This window comes from Apis cerana, linkage group LG3 (assembly GCF_029169275.1).
Source record: "Apis cerana isolate GH-2021 linkage group LG3, AcerK_1.0, whole genome shotgun sequence".
In the NCBI taxonomy this organism is placed as follows: Eukaryota; Metazoa; Arthropoda; class Insecta; order Hymenoptera; family Apidae; genus Apis; species Apis cerana.
Genome location: NC_083854.1, coordinates 5113209 through 5141201, shown reverse-complemented (window position 1 = coordinate 5141201; position 27993 = coordinate 5113209). Strand labels below are relative to the sequence as shown.

General features: G+C 23.5%; 2 protein-coding genes across 8 annotated transcripts in view; one reads left to right on the top strand and one right to left on the bottom strand.

The window, feature by feature from the left end:
* The window catches only part of LOC107997319 (TBC1 domain family member 1), a 29116-nt gene extending 6099 nt beyond the window's left edge, over positions 1-23017 (top strand). For 3 of the 4 annotated variants that reach the window (XM_017055831.3, XM_017055832.3, XM_017055833.3), the window contains 14 exons: positions 15450-15596; positions 15900-16082; positions 16172-16477; positions 16551-16755; positions 17143-17259; positions 17358-17574; positions 17657-17977; positions 18124-18407; positions 18495-18656; positions 18746-19062; positions 19190-19442; positions 19534-19652; positions 19721-19945; positions 20052-23017. In XM_017055831.3, the coding sequence (XP_016911320.1) occupies positions 15471-15596; positions 15900-16082; positions 16172-16477; positions 16551-16755; positions 17143-17259; positions 17358-17574; positions 17657-17977; positions 18124-18407; positions 18495-18656; positions 18746-19062; positions 19190-19442; positions 19534-19652; positions 19721-19945; positions 20052-20969 (3753 nt within the window). In that variant the 5' untranslated portion in view covers positions 15450-15470 and the 3' untranslated portion in view covers positions 20970-23017. Of the gene's footprint in view, positions 1-4494; positions 4588-7359; positions 7474-15449; positions 15597-15899; positions 16083-16171; positions 16478-16550; positions 16756-17142; positions 17260-17357; positions 17575-17656; positions 17978-18123; positions 18408-18494; positions 18657-18745; positions 19063-19189; positions 19443-19533; positions 19653-19720; positions 19946-20051 lie in introns of those variants that run through there. The other variant, XM_028666433.2, reaches the window with a different exon arrangement.
* A 74-nt stretch (positions 23018-23091) lies between these two features.
* Positions 23092-27515, bottom strand: LOC107997321 (U4/U6.U5 tri-snRNP-associated protein 1). Of its 4 annotated transcripts, none has more exons than XM_017055834.3 (11): positions 27196-27515; positions 26394-26839; positions 26176-26304; positions 25690-26109; positions 25470-25611; positions 25081-25355; positions 24899-24986; positions 24615-24813; positions 23617-23803; positions 23389-23543; positions 23092-23307 (listed from the first exon to the last, which is right to left on the bottom strand). In XM_017055834.3, the coding sequence occupies exons 1-11, from the start codon at positions 27356-27358 to the stop codon at positions 23280-23282; spliced, it is 2232 nt and encodes a 743-aa protein (XP_016911323.1). In that variant the 5' UTR covers positions 27359-27515; the 3' UTR covers positions 23092-23279. The 4 variants fall into 4 exon arrangements, 3 of the variants coding, with proteins under 3 accessions (XP_016911323.1, XP_061928400.1, XP_061928399.1); XM_062072416.1 differs by lacking the exon at positions 27196-27515 and adding an exon at positions 26911-26927; XR_001766000.3 differs by lacking the exons at positions 23092-23307; positions 23389-23543 and adding an exon at positions 24345-24470 and having other exon boundaries at positions 23610-23803.
* Positions 27516-27993: the final 478 nt, after the last annotated feature.

Sequence of the window (27993 nt, the reverse complement as noted above, 5' to 3'; positions counted from 1 at the left end):
TTTCTTGGAAATATACGATCATGTAGTCAATTGTGTAGTTGACTTCTGGCCCTTACCGGACTCTGTGCGATGCATGTATAGTATCCCTATTAATAAGAAGAGGAGACAATTGAAATTATCAATTACGTTTTATTTTTTACGTATTATTATGTTTTTTTTTGTATTATTATATTTTGAATTCAAATTCTTCAAAATATTTCAGAAAAATTTTTTTTCTTTGTTCTTAAATCCTTAAAATTGAAAATTGAAATATTATAATAATTAAAATTATTGTAATTAAAATCAATATCTATTCCAGTTTTTTTTTTTTAGAAATTGAGTTTTATTATAAATTAATAAATATTTAAAATCTGTTTTTCAAAATATCTATCAATGTAAATATATTTCTAAACATCCAATAAAATTATTGTTATTGTTCAATTGGAATGTGACAATAGATTGATTAGAAGAATCGATATCTCAATTAACGATATTAATTCACCGATAACGAATCGAGAATGTTCATAAATTTTTTCGGTTTATTCTCCTCATTATTTTCACCGTATTTGATTGTTATGGTATTTTTTCGCAACGTATAGTTCTGTTTCTACATTATTAACCCTTTTCTTTTGTCACGTTCTCATTTGAAGCCGACCAAGTACTGTCAAGTACTGTCTTCTAATGGCGTATACTCAACCACCGACAATCTTAACACGTGGACAAGTCGTAAAAAAAAAAAAAAGAAAAATATGTTTGATTATTATGTAGTAGTACTGGTATCCATTATATTTATTATATATGAGTCTTCTTATCTAGTCTTTAATTTCGATTAATCCAATGTTTTTATTTGATTGATAATTAAAGGGTTCAATTCGATTCTTCATCCGTAAAATACCTGTTTTAAACAGATTTAAATGAAGATAATAAAAGATATATAAAAAATGAAATTGATTTTTAAATTTAAATATTTTGATTTGATAAAATTCATTGAAGTTAATTGATGTATATTATTTTTATATTATATAATTATATTTTTATAATTTATATTATTATAATTAAGTTATAATTGTATACGATATGTAGAAAAAAGAATACTAATAAGCTTTAGTGAGAAATATAAAGTCTTCATTATGTCTCTTGCAAAAAAGTATAAAAAATATATATATATAGATATAGCAAAATTGACTGAAGAAAGTTAATTAGTAAGAATTGGCTCAGAAATTGCATAAAATAAGAAAACATACCATATTTTATTATATTTTTTTGTTCAAAATGATAAAATATAATAGAATGATTATCATAGTCATGTAAAATTTTAAAGAAAATTTAGATTCATTTATTTTATTTACATGATATTTTAAAATAGTTAAATTTTGGAAATTCATAAGAATTTTATTGCATCATAATATTATAACAAAATAAATTATCTAATTATTTCTGTTAGCTTATTTACTTCTTTATTTTATTTTTAAAATATTTTTGAAATTGTAATTAATTTTTTCGCGTAACAAATTAAAATATAATCAAAATTAATCTGCGAGTTGAATTTAATTGAAATTTAATTATTTAATCAATGTTAAATAAATTTTAATTATATTAACTCTTAAATTATATTTAAGAGTTTATGAAGAAAATTTAGGTTAAAGCAGATGTAAAGAACGAAAAAAATTTTTTCTTATTGCTATTATCACGTACTCTTATCAGCTGATTAGAAGTTACATTATTTAAAATTGCTCATTAAGATGGAAGAGATCATTGAGATTACTAAGAGATTATTAAGATATTAGAATGTTGTCCTTGGCTAATGTATTTTCAAGAAGAGGAAGCTGTAATGATAATGACATTTTATTAACAATTATTAACAATTATAATCACATTCGCTTTGAGATTTAAAATTAATAACAAAATATGTATTTTCTTCTTTTTTTTTTATATTTATTTTAATTTGAAATATTAGAAAATATAAAAATTTGACCAATAGACTTTAATTAATGATCAAATCATGTAATTATATTAATTTATTTATTAATATTTTTTATTTTTTTTCAATATTTTAACATATCTATTCTACCTTTTTTTTCTTTATAAAATATTACATATGAAGATAATAATCACATATCGTTATCCGGTGAAATAAGATCCTGATGATCGCAATTATCATGATTATGCAATCACAATAGGGCAACGAAATGAAAGGACCTTTCATGGTTCATTGGCACACGTTGGTATTCTTATTGCATTCCAATGGCAGAGTAGCTCCGGATACTGTTACCACGGCTACTACCAACTAAACTGTTCTATACCATATTGGTAAACCTTGCAAACTGGTATACATATATCTATCACAAACGTATTTATCTTACCTTTTATTTTATTCTATTTACTACAATTTTTTTGAATAGTATGGGCTTTTAAATTTATTAATTAGAAAATCAAATCCAAAACATTTTTCTGTTATATAATTTATAAATTGTTATTATTTATATTAATTTTTATAAATTTCATCTTCGAATTTTCTTTTCTCAAATATTTATTTAAATTTAGCTGTAATATTATTATATAATTGTATAACATTGTGTGTGTGTGTGTGTGTGTGTGTGTAAATATTTAAAAAAATCTGCAATATTTACTTCAAAAATATTGATAAATATTAAAATTTTTTTTAGATATTTGAGAAATTGAGAATAATAAAAAAATAAAATATGAACATAAATGATAATTTGCTTATAAATTACAATTTTCAGTATTTTCTTATTTATTTGTTTTATTTTTAACGTAAGAAAAGAACAAAAATTTAATTTGATGCAAAGAAATCAACATCTCGATTATTCCTTACACGTTTTTTCTATACATAAATTTAAAGTCCCGTTTTCTTGAATTCTCTTTACATTTAAAAAACTTTGTTTCTCAGAATTTTAAATAATGATCTTAAAGAGCTCATTTAAATAGTTCATTTGAGTAGTAAATGGTAACTTTTAAACAATCTATGTTAAATTGATCTATGTTTAATAAGTTCCCTTTTATTAATCGTGAAAATGAAATAATGGAAAGGAGAAAAACCTTGAAATTGCCGCGAACAGAAATGTATCGATACTCGCAATAATTACGGTTGCGATTGTTCGGAATGAAAATCGCTGTTGCATCAAACGACACGAATATTCAGTATTTGGTGACGCAACGATATAAACCGGTTTCTTCGTGCAATTGATCTATTATTTTTCATTAACACTGGTATATTTGGACAAAATAGCTAAGAATGCAATATATAAATCGGATTTTTAAATTACGTTTAATGTATAATATGTGTACAATATTGTGTAGAATATTCATATTTGAGGTTAACGTTATATAACTTTAGTTACAAATTGAATTAATTATTAATTATATTGGAATAATTATTTAAATTTTCTATATTGTAATTCTAGATTTTTTATGTGAAAAATAAAACAGTTAGAAGAATGTGTAAAAATATTGTTGACTATTATTATTGTTATTAGAATTGTAGCAAAATTTGGAAGTGTTTAAAAAAATTAAAATTCATCAGATTTTGAATAATGTAGAGATTAAATTTTTTATTATTGTTAGCATTATTTTTAATATTTTTTAATTATCTTGCAATTTTTAGTTAAGTTTGCATATTGTAAATCTTTTAGTAAAATTTCTGATGACGAATATCATCTTTTTATTTTTATGCTCAAAAAAAAAAAGTTTTGTCTTCCTATAAATTATATAATAATAAATTTTGAAAAATATAGAAGCTTTTTGAGTTACTAATTTATGCGAAGAATTTCTATCAAGGAAAAAGTAAAAGTTAGAGAACTATATAGATGATTGCATAAAAAAAAATGGAATGTTGCAATTTATAAATAGTATTTATATTCTAATAGTCTTAAATTTCTCTTTATAAAAATTCATGATAATTTACAAATAATCACTGAATGAAAATAAATATTGTTAAGAAAAATTTCCATCACAAATTTTTTTGTTAATCAATTTTAAATTTTGTTATTTATTAATATTTAATTTTTCGTTCGAGTTTTTATTCTATTATAATAAATGCAAATCAAATTTTCTATTCTATTACGATATAAATATTACTATATAAAAAATTTTAAGAGCAAGAATCAAAGTCATATAATATTAAACATAAATATAAATTATTGTTGAAACTAATCATTATTTATGATTATGAAAAATATTGGTAGAAAAAAAATTATGGAATATAAAAACTAATAAGAATATAAAAATAATACATTACTTAAAAATATTTTTTATATTTTTTATTATTATATTTATATTATATTTTTTATATTTATTATAAATAGATACATATCAACAATATTTTCATGTTACATATGCATTATAGATTATATGTTATTCATGCATTCAATTTGAATGATCAGAGTGAGAAAGAGTGCTTGGAATTCTGACATCCACCTCCTACATCAATGCATTAATAAAATATGTTACTAAAATAACTTGAAGAAACATGTCTAAAAATATAGAATAACTATTTACCAGTGAGATTTTATGTTTCTGCCAATTTTCATTCCTGATATTCAAGATAGTAAAAGTATTATATTAATATTTCATACTTCTTTGCATATCGTAAGTAATAATCATGCAATTTATTAATTTATTTTTATTCTTTTATGATAGATGATAGATTAAATTCTATGATGCTACTGATTTTTCTGATAGTATAGATAACTATATGTTTAGAAATCAAATAAGTACTGATGTGCATTTGAATGTAAAATACAAGATGAGAGTCATTTGAATTGTAAATGATGCCAGTAAAATGTGCGTAGAAAAATAATAATCATGTCTGAAGAAAATTCTATTGTAGAATTTCAACATTTTAAAAATTAATGAGTTAAAAATTTTTTATAATGTGAATTTTGTACAATACGCAAATTTTATTTAAAATAGTTCATAAAAATAAATCAAATTTTCTAAAATAAAAGTTGATTAAAAAGCCATTAAAAAATCTATCGATCGAATGAATCTTATTTGACTTGCAAATTATATTGTTTACGAATAGTCAGTTTGTAAAATGTTATAAGGATTTATACATGTGTAATTTCTATCTAAAAAATTGAAATAAATATTTAAAAGAGGCACATATGTATTTATACGTATATATGTATTACATTTTTACGTTTCGACGTTTCGAATTGTGTTTTTAGAATCTTGCTTCTTTATATTTAAAATAAATTATATATTATAATTATTTGTTGTTAAACATGATAAAAATAACATTATATTTATCAAGAACTTAATTTCAAATATATTAAGCACGAATGAGAGATTATTGTTTAATATATTTTATCATATTCGTTTCATTTTTTTTTTAATAAATATAATATTAATAAATATATATTAATGAAAAATATATTTCAAGAAATTTGGAAACTAATTAATTAAAACATAAACAATTTTTAAATATTTATTTTTATTCAATTTCATTCTAAAAATTTTAAAATAAAGAATTTATATAATGCAATTGAGAATTATATATTAATAATTATTTTGACACGAAAATAAGAAATATTTTGTAGATATTGAATGACAATTTCATTAAATATTCTTTAATTCTATTCCTAAATTAAATTGTATATATATGAATGAAAGATACATAAATTTATTAGTGTGAAAATGAATTCATATTTAATGCACATTTTTAATTTGTAATTATTTGATTCTTTTTTTTCTTAAAAAAAATAATGAGTCACAGATATGATTATTATTGTCTCGTATAATTTCACTCTCAATTTAACAAACTTATAACCATGTCTTATTTAATAATGATATGAGATTAATGAATTATTAAACACCTTTCACATCATTTACATACATTAGTTATTGCTTCTTACAGAGAAAATAAAAATAAAAAATTTCTGAAATCATGATTGTATTTCTGTCTTTCAATTATTCAATGATTTTATATTATATAAAATTTATATTACATAAGTATAATTTACAATTAAATCTAATTTTAAGAAAATAAATATAAAATTAAATATTAAATAACTTAATATAAAATTAATATAAATATTAAATAAATATACAATTAAAATATTAAATAACTTCTAAATTGATGTTTTGTCTGTTTCTATTAAAATTCCATAAATAGAAAAATTGTTCTCTTAAAAATATGAATTAATTTTTAAGTTATCATTTCAAATATATCAAAGCAATCATAAAAAATATATCAAAGCAATATAAATCATTTTTAGAAAATATATCAAATTATCTTTATTTTTTGTTTTTAATAAATTATTTTATTATATTTTGTGATAATAATAAACATATAAGAAATGAAATGTGTACAAGGAATAAACAAAGTGAAGCAAATATTTGGTAATAAAATGATATCCATCTTGGCATCCATTATGATGATCGCTTTTAGTGTTTTTTTATAATCTATTAGCATTACCTGTAGACATGCGACAACCAATAGGGAAGGTTCACTCATTTCTTTAAACCTTAGGTACTGAGTCGCACTCAGTCGATGTTTGTTCGTCTGTCGGTAAAGGTGTGCGAAAGGCGATCTGAAAACACGTTGTTTTGATCGAACTAGGAAAATTCACGTTAATCCATGATTAAATCAGTGTTATTGCTTGAAATGTGATAGTTACATTGTAAATTTCTTTCAAAAGTATCCATGTGTAACTTCAAATAAAACAGATTAACGAACTAATAGAACTAATAGAATATTTGAGAAATGATATCAAAATCCATTTAGTGAATAAATTAAAACTATATCAAATTGTATTAAATAAAATGATAAACATTTTTTTAATAAATTCAATTCAGATCGCTGAATTTTATAAAAAAAAAGAAAAAATAAATTTCCTGTGTTTTTCAATTTAGTGAAAATACTAAAGAAAATACTAAAAGAATATTGAAAAAAGTAATTAAATTATGAAATTTGTTACGGAAAATTCAAGATTAAATTTAGTAATATTTATCATAGCAATATCTAATTCTTGAAAGTAGTTGCAAATTCAGTTGAAAAATCATTTCCTATTCGTTATCGATATAGTGAACTTTGTTTGAAAAAAAATGTTTAAAATCGTTCTTATTTATTTCAAACATTCAAAGAAGCATCATAAATAAATGAATGAATTTTTTAATGATAAATTAAAAAGATTATGATATATCTGATAGATTAATGTGAAATGACAGAATAATAAACTCGTTCAAGAAATATTGTTTTTCATATCGAAATTTTTTTGATTTGCGAAAAAAGTTTTGTTACTGGAAATGGTTGAAAAAATGTGGCAAAATTTCGATTATTCGAGTGATATAATTTGTGACTATAATTTATTGTGACGACTAAACTCGCATTCGATTTTTTTGGTGGGCGAATGGAAGAAAAGTGGAAAAATAAAAGACGAAAAAATGATCACTGTACCGATGTCCGTTTCCAGTCCTTACATGAAGGTTACGTCTTACAGCGATGCAAGCGCTATTGGCAAAAAGCCTGCAGTGAGTAGATCAAGAAACTATTTCTAGTCTAATTTTTTATTTCGAGATTATTCAAATGATTTTTTCTTTGTTTTTTTTTCTTTTTTTGTTTTTATTTTGTTTTTTTTTTTTTGGATAAATTACTCAATTATTGATAGACTGATAAAATGAGACAAGAAAAGAATAGTTGAAATTAATTTCCATTTAAAATGAAATAATAATATAAAACCAAATATATAATTAATATTAGATAATGAAGATTATTTTAGGAAATAGTTATTGTAAAAGAGAATTTAACATTTTTTTGAAAAATATATAAGAAATATATAAGAATTATCATAAGAATTAAAAAATTATTTTTTTCATTTCATATATTTAAATAGAAAATAGATTTCACAAAATTTAATATTTTGTTATATATTTATCATATATTTATTGATAATTATATTATATTTTTGAATAAATCGAGAAAAATCTGTTAACAAATTTATACTTTAATTTATATTTTTTAATTTATGTACATAGAATAACTTTATTTGTAAAAAATTTTATTTTTTACATCAAAAAATATAAAATAGTCATAAAAATAAAATATATTTAATTTTTTTTCTTTATTTTTTTTAAATTTTGTTTTTTTTATATCTTCATGCATTCTAAGACAATTGTTACTTCTCGCATGACATTTGGCCCATCATTCGCTCTATTTCCCAACAGGCATGCCAACATGATTTACGATCCACCATTTATGATTCTTGAATTAATATAATCTTTAGAATAAAATTATTAAAAAAGATCATTTTAATTAAAAATAGATAAAAAATTTTAATAGAAAATAGAATTATATATCAGTTTTATCCAATAGAAACGAAATAAAGTATATTACAATGAAATTTTTATTTTCAAATTTTTGAATGGTGAAATTTTAGTAAATGAAATACATGAAATGAAAATTTATTCCTAAAAAGAGAATATATTTTTTTTATTTATTTTATATTTGAAGATTATTATTATCATCGAATGTTGATGATTGAATACATGTTGTTAATCAATACTAATATTTTGTTATAAATATATATATATATATATATAATTTTCATTTCATAATCAATATTCATTCTTATCAATTTATTATTTATTCATTTTTTAATCGCATATAGAGAAAGTTTATTAATGTTTTTTCCTTCTCTCTCACACACACACACACACACACACACATTTGCCGCAGCATTGTGATGAAGCTTACATTCGTGGAACCCGGTATATCGTAGATCTAAATTTATAACGACGAACGAACGAACAAGAATCTTTGCCAGTATCCGTTGAGTGACCGTATTCGATAAAAAAATATTGCTTTTCTTTGTAAAAATGTATTTTAACCTTTTTCTAAAATGCATTTCTTAAATATCAAACAACTTATTGTTTTATGAGAATAAGAATATTTTTATCTTCCATAAGACAATTGTATTTTCATTTCTCATTTCTCATTCATTTGTATAAAGTGATGAAAGTTACATCAAATGTGAAACGCGTTTAAATCAAGTTTGACGTAATTATTTCATGATCGGAACCTCTCACTAAAAGTGATTATTCATTTCTAGTAGATTTTGAAAATTAACGATTTTGGTTCATTTTTAGGTATTTGTTATAGGTATATATTCTAAAATGTATCAATGTTGATGTAGTTTATTTAATACAATTTATTCCTGTTAATTATTATGCATATTATTTTTATATCTTTATATTTATATTTATATTTTTTTATTTAAACAATAAATTATTTATCTTATATATGAATTTTTTATAATTTAGCATTTATTAAAAGAAAAATAGAATATTGAAATAATTGAATTTGAATTTACAAGCAACTACATTAATCAATTGAATTGTTATTAATATCAAATATTTATTACTTTTTATTTATTACTTTATTATATTAACAAAACTAAGAAACATAATTGTTTGTAAGTTATTTATGGTTAGAAAATAGAAATAGAATTTCTAAGGACAGTTAGGAATTCCTGAATTCATTTAAATAATGATCAGGTAAAATTTGTTTGTAAAATTAATGTCGAAGTTATTTGCATATATTTACAATCAATTAATAATTACAATCAATTAATTAATCAAAACACAAGATATTAAACATTTAACAATACATTTAGCAATATATTTATATATTTAACAATATATATTATTACCAAATAAATAAATATTATTACCAAATAATTAATATGTTAAATTTTAGTTTTAGAAATTTTTATTTTATTCAGATTTTTTATTTTTTATTTTTTTTATTTTTTATTAAATAATAAAATTCTAATTGTCACTTAGTTTAATGATTATAAAAATATTGAAAAATAAATTAACTTCAATTAAAAAATATTACAAGAATATTGAATGTGATTTATAAAAAAATTTATTTTTATTCTTATACTTTTTAATAATATATTTTTTAATAATATATTAATGGTGATCTATCTTTTTCTTTTATTTTTTTTCTATGCATCGTGAGATCTTTATGATGAGTTTAAAAAAACGAAAAGGTGACCGATAGAAAATATTATGATTGCATTATTAATAAAAAAATAAATATTATTTATCTTTATTGCTTATAAATATTACTGAACATTTATCTTATTTTGCACTTGCATATGTATTTGAAATCAAATAATCTTTCTTTTAAAAAATACCACGATTTGAAATTAAGATTATGAAATCCAATAAAAATGCATTTTATATAATCGTATGAATTTTCAAACTATCTTAATACTTCTATAATCTCTATCTCACATTTCTTTTTTCATTCTTTCTTCTTTCTTCATCTTTTGCATATTTTATGTCCTGCATTCCATAGTTCAACATTTTATAGACCATATTTATCTACAAATTGTATTTTGCAAAAGTCATTGGAAGCATCGTTTTAAATAAACAAGCATATAGGATTAGAGCATGCTAATTGAAAACATACGACCAGGTATATCCAGTAAGAACCAGAATTTCATAAATGCGTGATAAGCGCGGAGTCGTTTGACCGACGTATCCGAGTTCCGTCACGAATTTTGCTGGTATTCATGGATCTCGTGCCAAAGTTATGGCATTTCGATCACGTACCAGTGTCTGCTTTCACGATTCGCTGCGGTTCTTCGAATTCTCGATGACAACCGCAAGAATATACGATAATAAAAAGAGAAGAAATGGACGTTTCAATTGATTTACGTAGTTACGAATCAATTTCCTGTCCATAAATTCGATCTAAAAAAAAAGCATATTTATTAAAGCGTTAAAGTAATTAGTTTCATTACATTAGTTTTTGTAACAAAATATCTATCAATAATAAGATATAACAGTTTGCTTGTTTGTTGCGTGTAGGAATCAAGTTACTTGTTAGATTGACAATACTTACATAGCTGTTTCTTTCGGACTTAATGTTAATTTGGTCACGTAGCAGATACGTTGCATTCTTTCTCTTTCCTCTTTATTGCTATTTCATAGTATATAAGTACGTGCAAGAAGTATGCTATGCATTCTTACGTTACTATCTTTTCATAGTTGTTTTATAAGAAATATTTTGTTAGTTAAAAATAATTTATGTCTCTATTCAGAAGAACTAATTTATCTTTCTGTTATTTTAATTGTATTTATTTGATGCGCTCTTATATTAAATATTAGATCAATATAAACATTTATTATATTTTATTTTATTTTGGTACAAAATACATTTGATTATTATAATTACAACCGTATAGTTTTTGACATGTTAAAAAATAAGAAAAAATATTTAGCAAGAAATATGTAAGCAATTAATTCAAAGAAATTGATGTAGTCTTTTTACTAATAATGAAAAAATTCATATAAAATTATATAGCACTATTATGAAATAATATTTAAAAACGAATAAGAACGTTAAAATAATATAAATGAAAACTTGAGTATTCAGATTAGGTAGAGCGACAAGCTGTCTGCATATAATTAGATACATTGGCAGCAGCTATGCATTTTTAGACGAATATTTCTAAAACATTTGTTTCATCAATCACTATTTAAATAAGAAAGTAAGTTTTGTTGTTATTTATTTAGTATATATATAATTTATCAAATAATTGAACAATATTCAATTTAATAATATTGAATAAATTAATAAATAAAAACTGATAAACAGAAATAAAATCAATTTTTTTCTAATTATGATAACAGTTTAAATTGCATAAATATCTAAAATCTCTTTTTAAAAATATAAGTGTATTCCGACTTTAAAGTTTAAATGAATGAAAATTTATACGCATTGTATATGGTGTTTAAGCATCAATGATTCTCATTTTAATCAGTAAAATGTTCGTAGACATGCGTGATGTATTCTACATTTCAATAGAAACTGTGTCAACTAGGATCAAAGACCTTATGTATATAGCTATTTATGCGATTCAAGTTTTTTCAGCATCAAATCAAAATCGAACTCCAACAATTAGGATTTAATTATAGTCAATACATGGCACGTATAAAAATTCTCGTTTCTTTTCATACTGAATATATGTTATAGAATTATTTATATAGTTCTAAAATTATAAAAATTAATATTATTAATTAATATAAAAATTAATATAAAAATTAATATAAATCAAAATTTATATTTAATATAATATAAAAATAAATAAATTAAATAATAAATAAAAAATAAATTATATTTATTTTATTTTTATAAAAATATATAAAAATATATAGTATTATGTATAACAATATATATGATATAATTTATAGTACATACATATATTTTTTTACATTATATATTGTAGAATTTTTTAATTAAAATGACTATTTTGAATGAACTTTCTACTTGTATAAATTTATATTTGTTATCATTTATTGCTATAATTTCAATTATATATTCATTACATGTTTATTCATCAATTATTAATATTTGATTATTTATATTGAAGAAAATTTACTTAATAATATATCATCTACAATAGCAGTTAATAAAACTGTAACTAAAAAAAAGCATAAAAGAAAAAAAATTAATATTTCGATTTCTTGTACTTTTTAAAATACTTACGAAATACATATCTTAATTAAAAATAATTACAATATATAATTATAATAATGAATGAACATACAAAGAATATTTATTATGAGCGATCAGATAAATTTATTAAATAAATCTTCGAAATATATCTTTATAAATTAATCTTTATAATCCTCTTGAAAGATTTGAAATTGATAATTATAAAATTTATATTAAAATTCAAATCTGAAAATAAAAAATTTATTAATCATTTATCTGAAGTATTTAAAAATAATATGTATAATTGCAATAAATAAAATTTTTTTAATTTTTAAAAATAATATTTATTATTAAGAAAAAATATCTATATCATCAATAATAATTTCATTTACAGATGTGAGATTTGCGTATACATCGAATCTCATTAATTCTTGGCCATAAAGCACATTGAAAAACTGACAGACATGATTTCTCCGCCTCTTTTTTTTTCGATTGTCGATCATATGAGCATCTTTAGTTCAGGAGCAAAATTTATGAAATATATCGTTTCGATTTAACTGCAACTCGATGAAATAGTTCAATGGGTCGTTCTTGAAGATATTCAATTCAATTTTCCCCAAGCGCTTAATCGACCAGCGTTATGACGTAGATCTGTGTTTATTCTGATGATCGTATGTATTTATATATTTTGAAATTGACAATAATCAATTGGACAACATATAAGATGGAGAAACATAATATATTTAAGATATAATATATTTAAAAATATTTAAAGATCTTGTGAAAATTTCATAATTCTTCTATTTGTATTTGAAGTAATATAAGAAACATAGAAAATTGATTGAACTTTAAATTAGAACTTTAGATTATATTAGATTAATAGACTATATTAGAATTTTAAATTATTCATTGAAGAAGAATTAAGTATTAGAAATGATTGAAGATTTAATAGTATTTTTTCTTCCAGAGAAATTTTATTTAATAGATGAAAATAATATTGCAAGATTTCTTATTGTATAGTTACTATACTTACATATGACGACAGGAAATAAGTTATTTATATCCAATTCAAGGATCTTCTTGTTAAGTATAATTGAGTTGAGAAGTAAGAAGAGAAGTTATAATAGTTTTCTTATGACCTATTAAATCACAATTCAATAGATTCTACCAATTATGATAGTTTTTCATGTAACTAGATTTATATTTATCATCTATTGTAATTTTTTTATGATTATTTATTTCTTATCATTTTCAAATAATTTATAATAAAAAAAATACATCTAATAAAATAATCACAAGAATATAATTTATATATCCATTCATTTTAAACATTTTTTCAACTTTCATTCATAAGATTAAAAAGGAAAGCATTTAACAAAATATTATCTTGCCAGTTTCAATTCTATACATTCTTGTGTATAGATTGTAATCGAATGAGTATTAAGTATTAGTCGTACATATTTTGTAGGAGGAGAAAGAGTCAGGCGGATGATAAAAAAGAAAGCTCGTCTAGTAATTGGATAAAAGAAGCCCCATTGCTTTATGCCAATCTGCTTTCTGTGTCAGCAACTATATACTGGTGAAATTCTCTGTCACAGCCGAGAAGACTCTCACGACCGTTGAGATAACTATCCGTTAAGATAATTTTTTTTTTCATTGATATTATAATGATTTATAAATTGTTTTCTGATCAATTTCATCGGTCCATTTGATAGGTTTCCGTTTACTAATCGTTTACTTTCGATAAACGATTTATATAATAAATTGTTCATTGTTTTATTTTGTTAATTGTTCATTCTTTAATATCAGAAATGTTTATGATTATACATGATTATTTCCCTATTTCTGAATTTTTTTATGATTACGAAATTTACCTTCATGTCCTCTTTTGTTTTCATTTTTTTCTATCTCTTTCTTCTTTCTTCTATGTTTCACATATATATATGTATTCATTTACAATATTATTGTACATTCATTGTAATTTGAAAAAAGAATTTGCGTATCTTACGTGAGATTATTCATGAAAATGTAACCTAACTCTTAGATAGCCTTACTGCTAACGCTTGGTTGAGCATTTGTCGATGCACGAAGAATTTATCTTAGTTTGAAATTCTACCTTAGTACGTAGTAGCAGCACTATGCAAGTTTTTGCACAAATAGAAATAAAATATTAAGAAATATCGTAACTGATTTTTGAACTAAAAAAGTTGTCTTCTAAATCGAATGTCATATAGAAATCGCATTATTTCAATTCTATTTAAATATTCTAATTATTTTAAATAATTTAGTGATCATGAATATTGAATTTAAATTAAGGTTAATATTATATATAATAAATGAATATAACATTTAAAAAATAAATATAATAAAAGATAAAAATAAAGATAATAAGTAACGAATTCGTAATTTAATGAAATATGAGAAAATTAGAAAAAAAAATATTGAAAAGAAAAAGAAAAAGAAAAAGACTAGAAAACATTGATTGATGAATAGTCTGAAGTTGAATTTATTTTAGTCCACGGTCATCAGCCACGTTTGGTTCACGTTTTATTGCGAAATCAGTTTTGTATATTAATGATGCACTTAAGATGCTACATTCTGGATTATTTCTGGGACAAATTTTCCTTTTCAAAATATCGTTAGTATTTATATAGCGATAAGTAATTCATCAAATTGTTATACAATAATTAAATTATTGAAAAATTTTGTAAATTTATGAGCTTTATAAAAAGTTGAAAATGATTTAAAAAATTTTTTGATCTTTTTTTTAATTCTTAAATTTTTCTATTTTATTCAATTAATTATTAATATTAGATAAAATTTTAATTTAAAATTAAAATAAAATGATTTTTTAATTACGAATATTTAATTACGATTACTTAATTATGAATATAATTATTATTTATTATAATGTATAATAAAGATTAAATTTTAATTTAAATATGATAATGATATATCGCACGAAAGATTGTAATTCAATATAATTCTTTGTTTTCAGGTTCAACAATTCCTAAGAGATATGAAGGAACACTCAGCCTCGTCTCGATTTGAAAATAGGGATGTGCCTCAAAGATCGCAAAGTAGCGCAGCCAGTTTAATGTCTTTAGGTGCTGACATATCTCCCAGTTCTTCCCATTTTTTTGAGGTGATTTTTTAAACTTTTTGTTTTTTTTCTATTTAAATATAAAATTTTTATTAAAAAAAATTTGTAATGAAAGTAAAAGTTTTATAATAATAAGATGTATATTAATTATTATCATTAATTTCGTTATTGCTGATAACTATTATTAAATATAATACTTCAAATGAATAATAAAGGAAATGATAATAAAACAATGATCTTTAGAAATTAGAGAATATTTAAAATCTTTTTAATTTAAAGAAAAATTTTATAAATTTTTATAATAATTTTATTTTAAAATTAAAATTGATAAATATTTATTTTTAGGTGCTCTATGTGGGAAAAATCAAAGTATCACATCCAAAGGTATCAGAGACCTTTATAGATGATGCATTAGTAAGATTTCGTGTTCATGGTCTTGAAAAATCAAGATCATCGGCAAATAATTTTCTCGCCGACTATCAGCGACAATCACTTTTAACGTCTTCCAATAATAGAAGAAATAGCACGGTATGATTTGATTCTTTCATTCTTGATTCTAATTAATAATTAATTAATAAATAATTTATATAATATCAAAAAAAAATTTCTTGTTTCAGGAATCTAGTGCTAGCGAAACTGGAAGTATTGAAAATGTCTCTGGAAGTGGTATCATACCTGTGGTCAACTCACTTGGTGTACCATCAACTCTTACGGGGTCCGTGGAAACGTTTCCAAAACCGCAAAACGTTAATTTCACAGAAAAAGATGAGCGTGAAGAGAATCGAGATGTTACAAACAATAATTCTATGCAAGTACCGGAAGTTATGCGAAATCGCGCGTCCTCCACGGGTAGCGTATTGAATACTAGGAGGGATTCCATTGTACGAGGGGGTGATGAACATAATCGCACGATGCTTTTCCAGGTTTGAAATTTATTCCATTTATGATATTTGAGACTTTTATTAAGATATATCTTAATATAAGTTTAAATTTCAGGTAGGCCGACATGATTTAAGATTGATCAGTCCAGATAGGAAACAGGTATTGCTTCATAAACAACTCAGAGATGTGGCAAGTTGTGTGCAAGGCATTAAGAATCCAGAGCATTTTGGTTTTATTTGCAAAGAGAATAATGTGGATTTTTTCATTGGCTATATATTTAAGTGTCAATCGGAATCCGTTGCAGATGATCTTGTGGCTGGTAAGACGAATTTTTTATCATTTATTGATGGCATCTGCTTTATAAAATAATACCGGTACAGCAAAGGAAAAAATTCATATTAATATATAATTCGTTTTTTTTCTTTCTTTTTCCTTTATATTTTAGTAATTAATATAAGAAATTAAGCTTGATACTGGTAATTTTCATGATAAGTAATTTCTTTATCATTTTTCAGTGTCGACTTCGTCGGTAAAGCAGATTCCATCACTAATAGAACACCCTGTATATTCGACTAAAAATATAGAAGTTCCATTGTTTCTAATCAAGTACATTTGATTTAACACAATGTAAAAAACATTAAAATATCAGTTCATTAAAAAAAAATTTTAAACAAAACAATTTAAAAGGTTGCACGAATTGTTTTAGCAATATCACAAGCGTTTGTTGGGACATGCGAAGTTCCAAGAAAAGAACGATATTCCGTGTTTTCATGCGAACACTGCCCCATGTATTGGTATAGCAAGTTATGCCAGGAAATTGAAGGTGATTTACAAATATATTTAAATATATTATATGCTTTCTTTTAATTTACAATAAAATTAAAATAAATAACAAATGTATATTTTTACTTATGGTTTTAGGACAAAACGACAGGAGGACTCAGAATATAATTTTTTCGCGGATGGAAATGCTACCAGAAGATGAACAAGAAATTGTCGTTAGCAAATATAAAAGCGCTGAAGCTGCTGGCGGCACAGGAACAACTTTACGCGAACAAAATCAATTTTTAATAAGGCTTTTACGAGTCCATTGCGAGGCGAAACAAGCTAGACATGTTCATGATACAGCTGAAAATAGGTAAAATTTAAAAAAATTTAAAAAGTTTGCATAAAAAGTTTTTAAAAAATAAATTTTATTATAATTTTTTTTATAATTGTAGGAGTGAATTTCTTAATCAGTACTTAAGCGTAGGCGTCGGAAGCACAATATTTAAAAAAGCAAAACGTTCGCTTACAAATAGTTTTGATAATCTCATGAAAAGAAAGGGTTCGCGGGACGACCTTGGAATTGGTTCACATCTGAGAGATATGAGCCATCTTAACACTGTGATACACAAAAGCGGTAGCCAAAGCCCTGACAATTCACGACAGTCGTCTATAATTGATACTTCACCGGATTCTAGTAGACCCAGATCTTTAAGGGTTTCACCTGAACAACAATTGACTGTGAATACTGGACCAAAGAGTTCTATGATGGACATGTATGTCTAATTTTTACAGTATATAAAATATAAATAATAAATATTTAAAAAAATTTTTTATTTATATAATTATAATAATAATAATAATAATTTATATAATATAAAATCAATTAATTTTATTTTTTATTTTTATTATTTTTGAGTAGATTTCTAAAAGTGGGAAATTCACCAAAAATGTCTCCAACAGAGACAGATGGAAACAACTCAGTACAGTCAAATAGCTCATGGAGACAAGCTATATTGAATCGAGTTGTAACTCCTAATAAAGATCATGAAAAAGAAAGTGATAAAATGGAAAATATTGGTATTAAAGTATCTCAAACACCACCAATACGTAGAACGAAACAAGAATTAAGAGATCTTTGGAAAAAGGCTATCAATCAACAATTAATACTTATTAGAATGGAGAAGGAAAATGCAAGACTTAGAGGTAATATACTATTCATGTAATATTCATTTTTAATAATAAAAAATTATGCTTCTTTATATAATCATGGAAAAATATATATGATTTCAGTTCGTCAAGAAGAAGCGACCGTTAAAAGAATAAAATTGGAATATGATGAGCTTAGCAGTTGTGTTCGTGAATTAGTAGAAGTGTGGGATCTTCTTGTAAGCAAAGAATCAAGAGTTTCTACAAAATGTGATAATCAAATGCTTTTACAAGCTATTAAGCAAGGTAAGATGACAAATTTATTTTTTAAAATATTTGAAATATTTTAAAAATTTAAATTAATATTATAATAATAATAATATATATTGATATAGGTGTACCAAAAGGGAAAAGAGGAGAAGTATGGCAATTTTTGGCCGAGCAATTTTGTTTGAAGCAACCGCCTATAGATACGCGCGATTTTCCTAATTATAATACACCATATGATTTACTTTTGAAACAACTTACGTCCCAGCAACATGCAATTTTAATAGATTTAGGACGAACATTTCCAAATCATCCATACTTCAGTTCACCTTTGGGTCCTGGACAATTAGCTTTATTTAATTTATTAAAAGCTTATTCACTTTTGGATCATGAGGTTGGTTATTGCCAAGGTCTTAGTTTTGTAGCTGGTGTTCTTCTTTTACATGTAAGTGAAAATATTTTTATAATTATTACATATTCAAATATTTAATTTTTATTGATAAAATTTATTTTATAAAATATTATTTATCAAATGTTATTTTGTTTCTTTTTTTTTATATTGCTTTTAATAGATGTCAGAAGATCAGGCATTTTTTCTCTTGCGACATTTAATGTTTCGAAGGGGCTTAAGGAAATTATATCTTCCCGACATGGCAGCATTACAATTGTACCTCTATCAATTATCCAGATTATTACATGATAGATTAGCACTAATTTATAATCATTTCGATAAACATGAAGTTTCACCTACCCTATATGCTGCACCATGGTTATTAACTTTATTTGCCAGTCAATTTCCACTTGGTTTCGTAACTAGAGTTTTTGGTAAGTTAAATAAGAAAAATTTAATTTTTCATGCATAATTATTTATATTTATGACTTTAAATATTTATTTCATATATATTTATTTCTATAGATTTACTTTTCTTAGAAAGCACTGAAGTACTTTTTCGGGTATCAATGGCATTATTACAGGAACATCAGGATCAATTATTAAAATGTGATAGTTTTGAAGAAATTATGGAGTATCTCAAAGTAATATTTTCTATATTTAAATTTTAATAATAAAAGTTTTTGTTTTTAAATCTTTCTTTTGATTTTAGACGCGTGTATCAGCTGTAGATAAAGAGATTCTAGATCGAGTTATGAAACGTGTATTTTACCCAGATCAAGAGATTACAAAACAATTAAACGAGTATAGAGTAGAGTATCAAGTATTGCAGGAAGAAATGATGTCAGTAAAACCACAAATTGAAAGTTTAGAGAAATTCAAGTTACTTAATAAGCAACTTACACAAGAAGTCACACAACTTAATGAACAACTTGAAGTAAGATTCTTTAAAATTACTTTTATCTAATATAATGTAGATTTAATATTTCTAAAATTATAATTAAAAAATATGCTTAAACATTATTAAAATTATAAATTTATAGATGACTATGAATAACTTACATCGTTTGGAAACAGCACGATCTGTACAACAATCGACTTTGCTAAAACTAGAATCCCAAAATCGCAGTTTAGAAGTGACTGTTGCCACGTTAGGTGCGTTTATTCAACAATTATCTGAAACTCGATCAGATATCGAATTTCCTGGTGAGATTCGTCGAATAATCGCTCAGTTAAGTTTAGCTGAGAAACGAAGAAGTACAATCGGTAGATCATATCCTCTAAAAGTGATCGAGGATAATAATAAGATTGGGATGATTAAAAGTAACTCTACAGGTAGAGAATCTCACAATTTCTTAAAAAATAATGTAATAGATACTCCTTATCCTTTAAAATCTACATTAAGTCAACCAAATTTGGCTACAAAACTTGAAAGAGTTTCTTCATTCTTCTCGAACTCGCACAATCATATTCAAAAGCAACGAGCACAATTGGCTGCTCTTAGAAATGAATATGCGAACGAGCAAAGTGTTAGAAATGATGAAAATGACCCGAAAACGGTGAATATAGATATTCAAATCACAGATACAGTAAATTCGATTGAAGAACAGAATATAGTGCAGAATGATAATAATTTGAAGATTCAAGAAGTCAACTTGGAGAAGTCAGTTTCGTTACCATTGAACACAAAAATGAAATTGAAGTCATCAAAGTCAGCATACGAATTAGGATCTGTTAAAAAAGTACCAATTACTAAATTGGAAGTTACTACTGATGACGATATAACGAATTTAACTGGAACAATACATCCTTTAGATACTTGTAGTGATGTGAATTTCAGATATGGCGGTACAACAAAATTAAAATCAATCAAACCAGCAAGACTTTCAAGTCCAAGTAATCAAGAAGAAAGCATAAACAAGAATGTTCAGAATCAGAATATGGAAACATTAAATAGATAACAATTGCTAATGATATTGCGCTCAAAAAAGATATCTTGGAAGATAACTAATTTAAGAAAAATCTATCCAAAAAATTAAATATTAACAGAATTGTATCATAATTTTACCTTTACATTTCACATGCATTATTTTCTCTTATATACAAATACTTTTTGATACAATAATGATCAAGTTTCATTTTTTAAGAAAAATATTGTCTATAAAAAATAGATTGTCGAACAAAAAATACAAATACTAAGACTTGCATTCTCTTTATATGATACTTATATCAGTGATTTAATACTATGTGATAGAGAATGGAAAAAAAAGGAAAATAATAAAGTCAATTTATGATATGTAATTTGAATTGTCAAAAATATAATTGAATTTATTTATAAGAACATATATATGTATATATATACACAAAAGGCTTAGAACAAAACTAAGTTAATAACAAAAAATATTTGATTATAGAAGAATAAAAAAAATATTTATATAAATATAAAATAAATATATAAACCACAGTTGAGAAATTAGAATTCAAAATGACATAATAAACAACACAAGAAACAGTTTATATTGAGTTTTGCAAAATAATAAAAGTATAGATAATTATAATTTATTAGGAATATTGTTTGATATTTCATATATTATATATGATAAATTTTTTCAAATTCAGCAAATAAAAATCATTTGTCAAAATATATATGTGGTTATTACAAAATTGATAGGAATTCATTTAAGAAGTAAATACAAAATAAATATTTCGATTTATGATATATTTTTTACTAGTAATATAATTGCATAAAATTTTTGTTCAATAAAAAATAATAAATTTTCACGATTAATAGTGAATCAATTTCAATTTTTGATACCCTTTTAAAATTGTTCAAAAATTTGTAACTAAGAATATAAGATATATTGCTGCCTTAATAAGAAAATAATAATTAAAAAATATACAATTTTTTTTCATTGGGAAGAATTCCTATTACTTTTGAATAAACCATTGAAAAACGTGCCAAACTTTCTAAAATAAAAGAAAAAAAAAATTATGTATAGTAAGTAGTGAGAGTTTTTAAGAAATAAAATCAAGTGATGTAACTGTATTGTACACTTTCGGATATATTTGTAAGATATAATTTATATAATTATTGTGCACCATATAAGATTTGAGAAATCAAGTATTACTACTATTTTTGCACAAAGAAAAGCCTTGTGATATCAGGGATATATATATATATATTATATCTAATATCATTACATTAACATTCTTGTAGAAACGAATCTTTTTTTAAACATGAAAAATTAAGACATTGATAGTTATAAAAATACTCAAAATCAATATATAATAGAGATCATGCTATCATCATATTTTATCATAGTTTCATTCAACAAATTGATAAATATTTTTAATCTCTCATAATTATATTAGATAAAAAAAAAGATAAACATAAAATATTCAGTAAGTTGTATAGTAATTGTTAGAAAGATTAAAATATTTTATAGTATTAAAATTTCTATCTTTTGAATAGCGATTTGTATGAATAGATAAGTAGAAATTAATTGTGAATTGTGATTGAGAATTAAGAAGTGAATCATAATGTTAAAATATTTATAACTTTTATGCACATGTTACTGTTAGCATAGAAATTGTATTATTTTAATAAGATATAATTATGAACATCGTTTGTTCCCCATACTTAATTTTATTGTGATAGCTATCAATTTATTTGATTAAAAATTGAAACAAAATATTTTAAATATTATAATTTATAGAATATCATAATTTAGAATATTATAATTTATAGAATATCATTATAAAAAAACTGTGACAAGATATGAATTTATACTATTTTATATGTATATGCTGAGAAAATTTAAGTAATTTTCTTTGATAACTACAGTCAAAGATTTTATGTATCACTTCAACATATCTGAGTATAATATAACTAAACTCTTATAAAATTTTGTGTAACATAATATTTGGATCATATCATATATTAAATAAAAAATGTAATATTTCTTTATAACAAAACCTCCAATATAAAATAAATCATTATATTACTAAATTGATATTTTTTAATTAACAATTAAAAATTAGTATTTAGAAAATAATTAGAAAGGAAAAATTCGCAAAAATTAATTTTCTTTATAAACTCACAAATATTGTTTTATTATTATATAAGTAGATTAACAAATCAAAGAAAAAAATGTGCAATATTATTCAGTTTATGACGATTAATCTATTGATTTGTTTGAAAAAGTATACCGATAAGACATTTCTTTTGCTTCTATGTTATATACAACTTTCATTGAAATAAGCTTTTTGACTTAATGTTTTGACTTTGATATACTAGTCCTGAAAAAAAAAGAAAATTAATCATAACTCTTAAGAAATATTTTTTTGATACTTATTGAAATAATATTAAATTTTTTTTACGTTTGCATTTGTTTGCTTCCACTGAGTACTATATATGGAGATTGAGTTTCTTTCTGTTTTGCTTGTAATAAATTAAGTGTTCCTAGAGGTGTATCTGTAGAAGACATTCGCTTCATTAAAACTTCTTGTTCTGCTTTTTTCATTCGTTTTTCGACCTATAAATTATAAAGCTATATTTAATTACTATTTTCTATGAATTGAATGAGAAAAATATAGAAAAATTTCGACCTTGTTTTTTCCTGGTCCTTTTCCATGGAATTTATGTGAAAGATATCGAAAAGCTTCTTTTGCACTTAAAACGTGGCCGTCGTCATCGATATATTCTAATTTAACATTTGGTTTGAAACCTTCTTTTTCTTTAAATTCTGATGTTGGACCATTAAAACGATCTCTTCTTCCAAATTTATCATCGTCTCTAAAAGAAGAAGAAATAAAAAATAATTTTTAAATTTTATTTAAATATAAAAATTGATAGTAGCTCGTGGAATTCGGTGTTTCGAAATTAACCGCGAACAGAAAAATTATTAAGTTTCCAAGATACATTACATTATGCGATTAAATTAATACGAATCTAAACAAGTCAATATAATTATTGTAAGAGTTATTCTTTATATTTAAATTTAATTATATATACATATAAATATACTGTTTTAAATTATTAATTATAATCTTTTTTAAAGACATATTATAATATATTTAGCAAAAAATATATTGGTAAATATCAAAATTCAAACGAAGATGTATAGAAGTTCATATTTTGAAGATTATTATAATAATCTTACGAATTTGAACATGCAAATATAAAATATGATAATACAAATCTCTACTGTCAATGTATATATAGTAGATATAATTTTTTTATTCATTAAATTAATACAATTTCAATCCATACGTGAACTTGTCTAGAACGTTCATACATATCTTGCTCGGAATAGAATCGCATAATATAAACATACCTCTATCAATCCTACTCTCTTCTCAGGCCTTTCATCTCCGACAAAGTAGTTTAATCTCTTGTTGCGGTAGTAGATCATCCATTTTCCGAGCACCGAAATCTGAGCTCTCTTATTTATGACTGTTAACTAACAGTTTGAAATTCACTAGAGACTCATCTAACATGATTCGTTTGATATGCATTCAATAAAAGAATGTTTTTTACATTCATTTCTTTTTTAAGTATGTAAGAAAGCTTCTTTTATTGAACGATAGTTACGTTCTATACATACCCATAAGTTTTATCTTCTATTGAATAATTCTGAGCTTGCAAATGTGCAAAACGAGATGCAGATGGTCTACTGCTGTCCTCTTTTTGCAAGTAACCTTTGCTCATAGCTAGTTTCAATGCCCCACCAACGCCATGTCCAAGCGAAGGTTCTGCGTCTAAAATCGCAGCTTCCATGGCTACAGGTTCTGATGTGCTTTCATCTATTTATAAAATATAAAAAATATTTATATATAAATAAGTAAATATAAAATATGAAAAAAATTCAAATATTAAAGAGAAAAATACCTAAATGTACAGTATTCCAAGCACCGCGACCATCATCTTCTTCCTCGTTCATGGGTGGTTCTTCTTTAACACCATCCATTTCAAAGTCCTATTAAATTACAATTTTTATTAAAAAAAATATAAATAATATTATTATATATATAAAATTAAAATAAATAAATAAATGAAAATAAATTTTATACCATCAATTCCTGACCATTTTCTTCTCTGTTTCCAGCAAGACCATAAGTAGGAATATCTCCTAATGTTCTACAAAATTCTGCAGTAGCATTAAGAACAATATTTCCAGATTGATTTTCTTCTGCACTTGCAGGTTCTTGTTTTATGGTTTCTGTAACTTTTTCGATACTTGATGATTGCCATTCTTTTAATCGTTGAGCTTTTTTCAATGCTAATTGTAATTCCAATTCCTTATCATCTTCTTCCAATTTGATTCCAGTAAGGTCTTCAGTAGGAGCTTGATTTTAGAATAAAAAGATAAAAGTTTATACAATTTTAAACAATGAAATAATTAAAATTATGAAAATTAAACATTAAAAAATTATTATAATTAATATAAAAATGTAAATACCTCCTAAATCATCTACATCTAAAGTATCATTATCTTTTACATCATCCGTTCGTTTGCTTCTTCTACTTCCAAGATCTCGAAGATAATCATTATCTTCAGGAATTAAATCCTCAGCTTTTAATTTTTTTCTAATCTTTCGGACCTATAATAATATTATATATTAATTTATATTTAATTTATTATAAAAAAAGATATTAAAATTATATTTTTAAAGAAGTACCTTTTTCTTTGGTTTCTTAAATTTCGCAAGTTCTTCTTCATTATAATATTCACTAGCTAATTTTGGCTCTGCTGAGTGTAACGATTCTATCCGCTTATTCGCTAAACGTTGCTTAACATAATCAAGTTTGTTTTGCTTAACATCTTTAATATTATTAATTCCAAGTGTGAAAGTTTCCTTTTTTTCTCCTTCAATTTCTTCATCATATTTTTCCAAAATTGTTTTTTTTGGAAAACCAAACTCATCAAAATTATCATCATCATATGCATCATAACCAGGCTTTTTAGATTTATTTAAAATATTGCGTTGATAACGTTCCTCGTCCGTTATATTTATGTTAACGAGTACATCTTCTCCTTCTTGTAATACTTCCTGATCTTTTAATGTTAAGATGACTGTTTTGCCTTCTTCAAATTTATCCTATTATTTATTTAACAATTTTATTTATTGTAAATTTTAAAATTATATCTAAATTTAAATACTTACAATATTATGCTCTACTTTGAGGCCTTTTAAATTTTTTTCAGTATAAGCCAAATTACGTGCAGCATGAATTTCTTCTTTAACCAAATTTCCAATTCCAAATTCCTCATCTAATTGATCTAACATTTTTGCCTTATGTGAAAATAGAAGAAATTAAAATTAAAATTAAAATACTAATTTAAAATATATTAAATATATAAATAAAAACATTTTAAAAATACCCTTTCTTCTGCCTTTTTCTTCTCTTCCTCTAAACGTCTGCTTTTATCAACCCAATTTTTAGTATCATCATCAGAATCACATTCACCTAAACTTTTTACTTTTGCTAAATTAGCTTCAATTAATCTCTTTTGTTTTTGAGTACCAATTTTTTCCTTTAATTTTTGAGTTTTTAATTTTTCATTAACATCAGGAGCAGGTTTGTGATAAAATTCTCCCAAATCATCTTTAATTTTGTTAGGATCATCTTTTGGAGCATTATCAATTTCTAATGGCTTTAAGCCTAATTTTGCTCTTAATTTGTTAGTTTCTTCAATAGATAGGGAAGTTTGTGTTCCACCTTTACTTGGCGAAGGACTATGCTGCTTAGAAATTTCAGGAGGTGGAGGTGTTGACGGATGTGAAGACTTAGAGATTTTTGGTGGAGGAGGTGCATTAACTATTTCAACTGAAATAAAATAAACGCAGTATTAACTGATATTAAATATCGTATGCTCATCATAGTAAATGCTTATGTACCTATGCAAAGTATATATATTATTTGCTTTGATTTCCTCCAAATTATTTAATCTTGTACTTGAAATCGATAAATACATTTCTGCGCAGATAAAACACGATATTACTTTCGAAACGATGAACGAGGAACGAGGAACGAAGATAAATTAAAAGTTTAGCTTATCTAACCGCTCATAAACAATTACATTTGCAAAGCGGTATAGTTAATTTATAATAAAATACGCGATATTAAGAAAACCATCGTACAACATATTCATATAGTTTAATAAGAATGAATCAGATAATAACCATCGCTGTCATAATCCTTGCGTTCTTTCCTTCTATGCTTTTTGTGATGCCTATGTTTTTCCGATTTCTCACGTTCAGGCGTATAACTTCGTGAACGGCTACGATGACGCTTCTTCTTAGTATCTCGGCTTTTCTCGGTCTTATGTCGTTTATTTGAACCCATTCTTAATGTTTTGAGTTACAAGTAAAATATATAATATATTGTTTCACTTAAAACTCTTTAAATTTAAGATATTCAATACTAAATTGTCGATTCCTACTATCATCCACCATTTTTCGATGCGTACTTCAAATGACAATAGTATATGAAATATGATACAAATACTACCAACATTTAATTATGTAGAAAATTAGGAATTGTTATTAGGAATTATTTTCCTATAAAAAATATTTTATATATAAATAGAATTGACTTTAATATGAATATGAACTTTTTAAAATTATTCAAATTCAATAAAGATATTACGATGCTTATATATAGTATTCGCATTACATCAAAATATAGTATATTTTGCGAGATTTCTACATTATAAAATTAAGAAAGTAATATCTATACTTTTTATATTATAAAATTAAACACATTATATGAAAGTATATTCTATTAATTTTGTATTTTATTTATAACAAGCGCAAAAATAAATACAGAAAAAAATAAATAGTAAAAAAAGAACAGATAAAAATTAGGAAATTAACAGCATCTCTAGAGCATTGGATAGTAAATCTATTGTATATTTAATCTATGATGTATTATTATCAATTTCATTATTAATTAAATATATAGATATTATCTTTTACAAA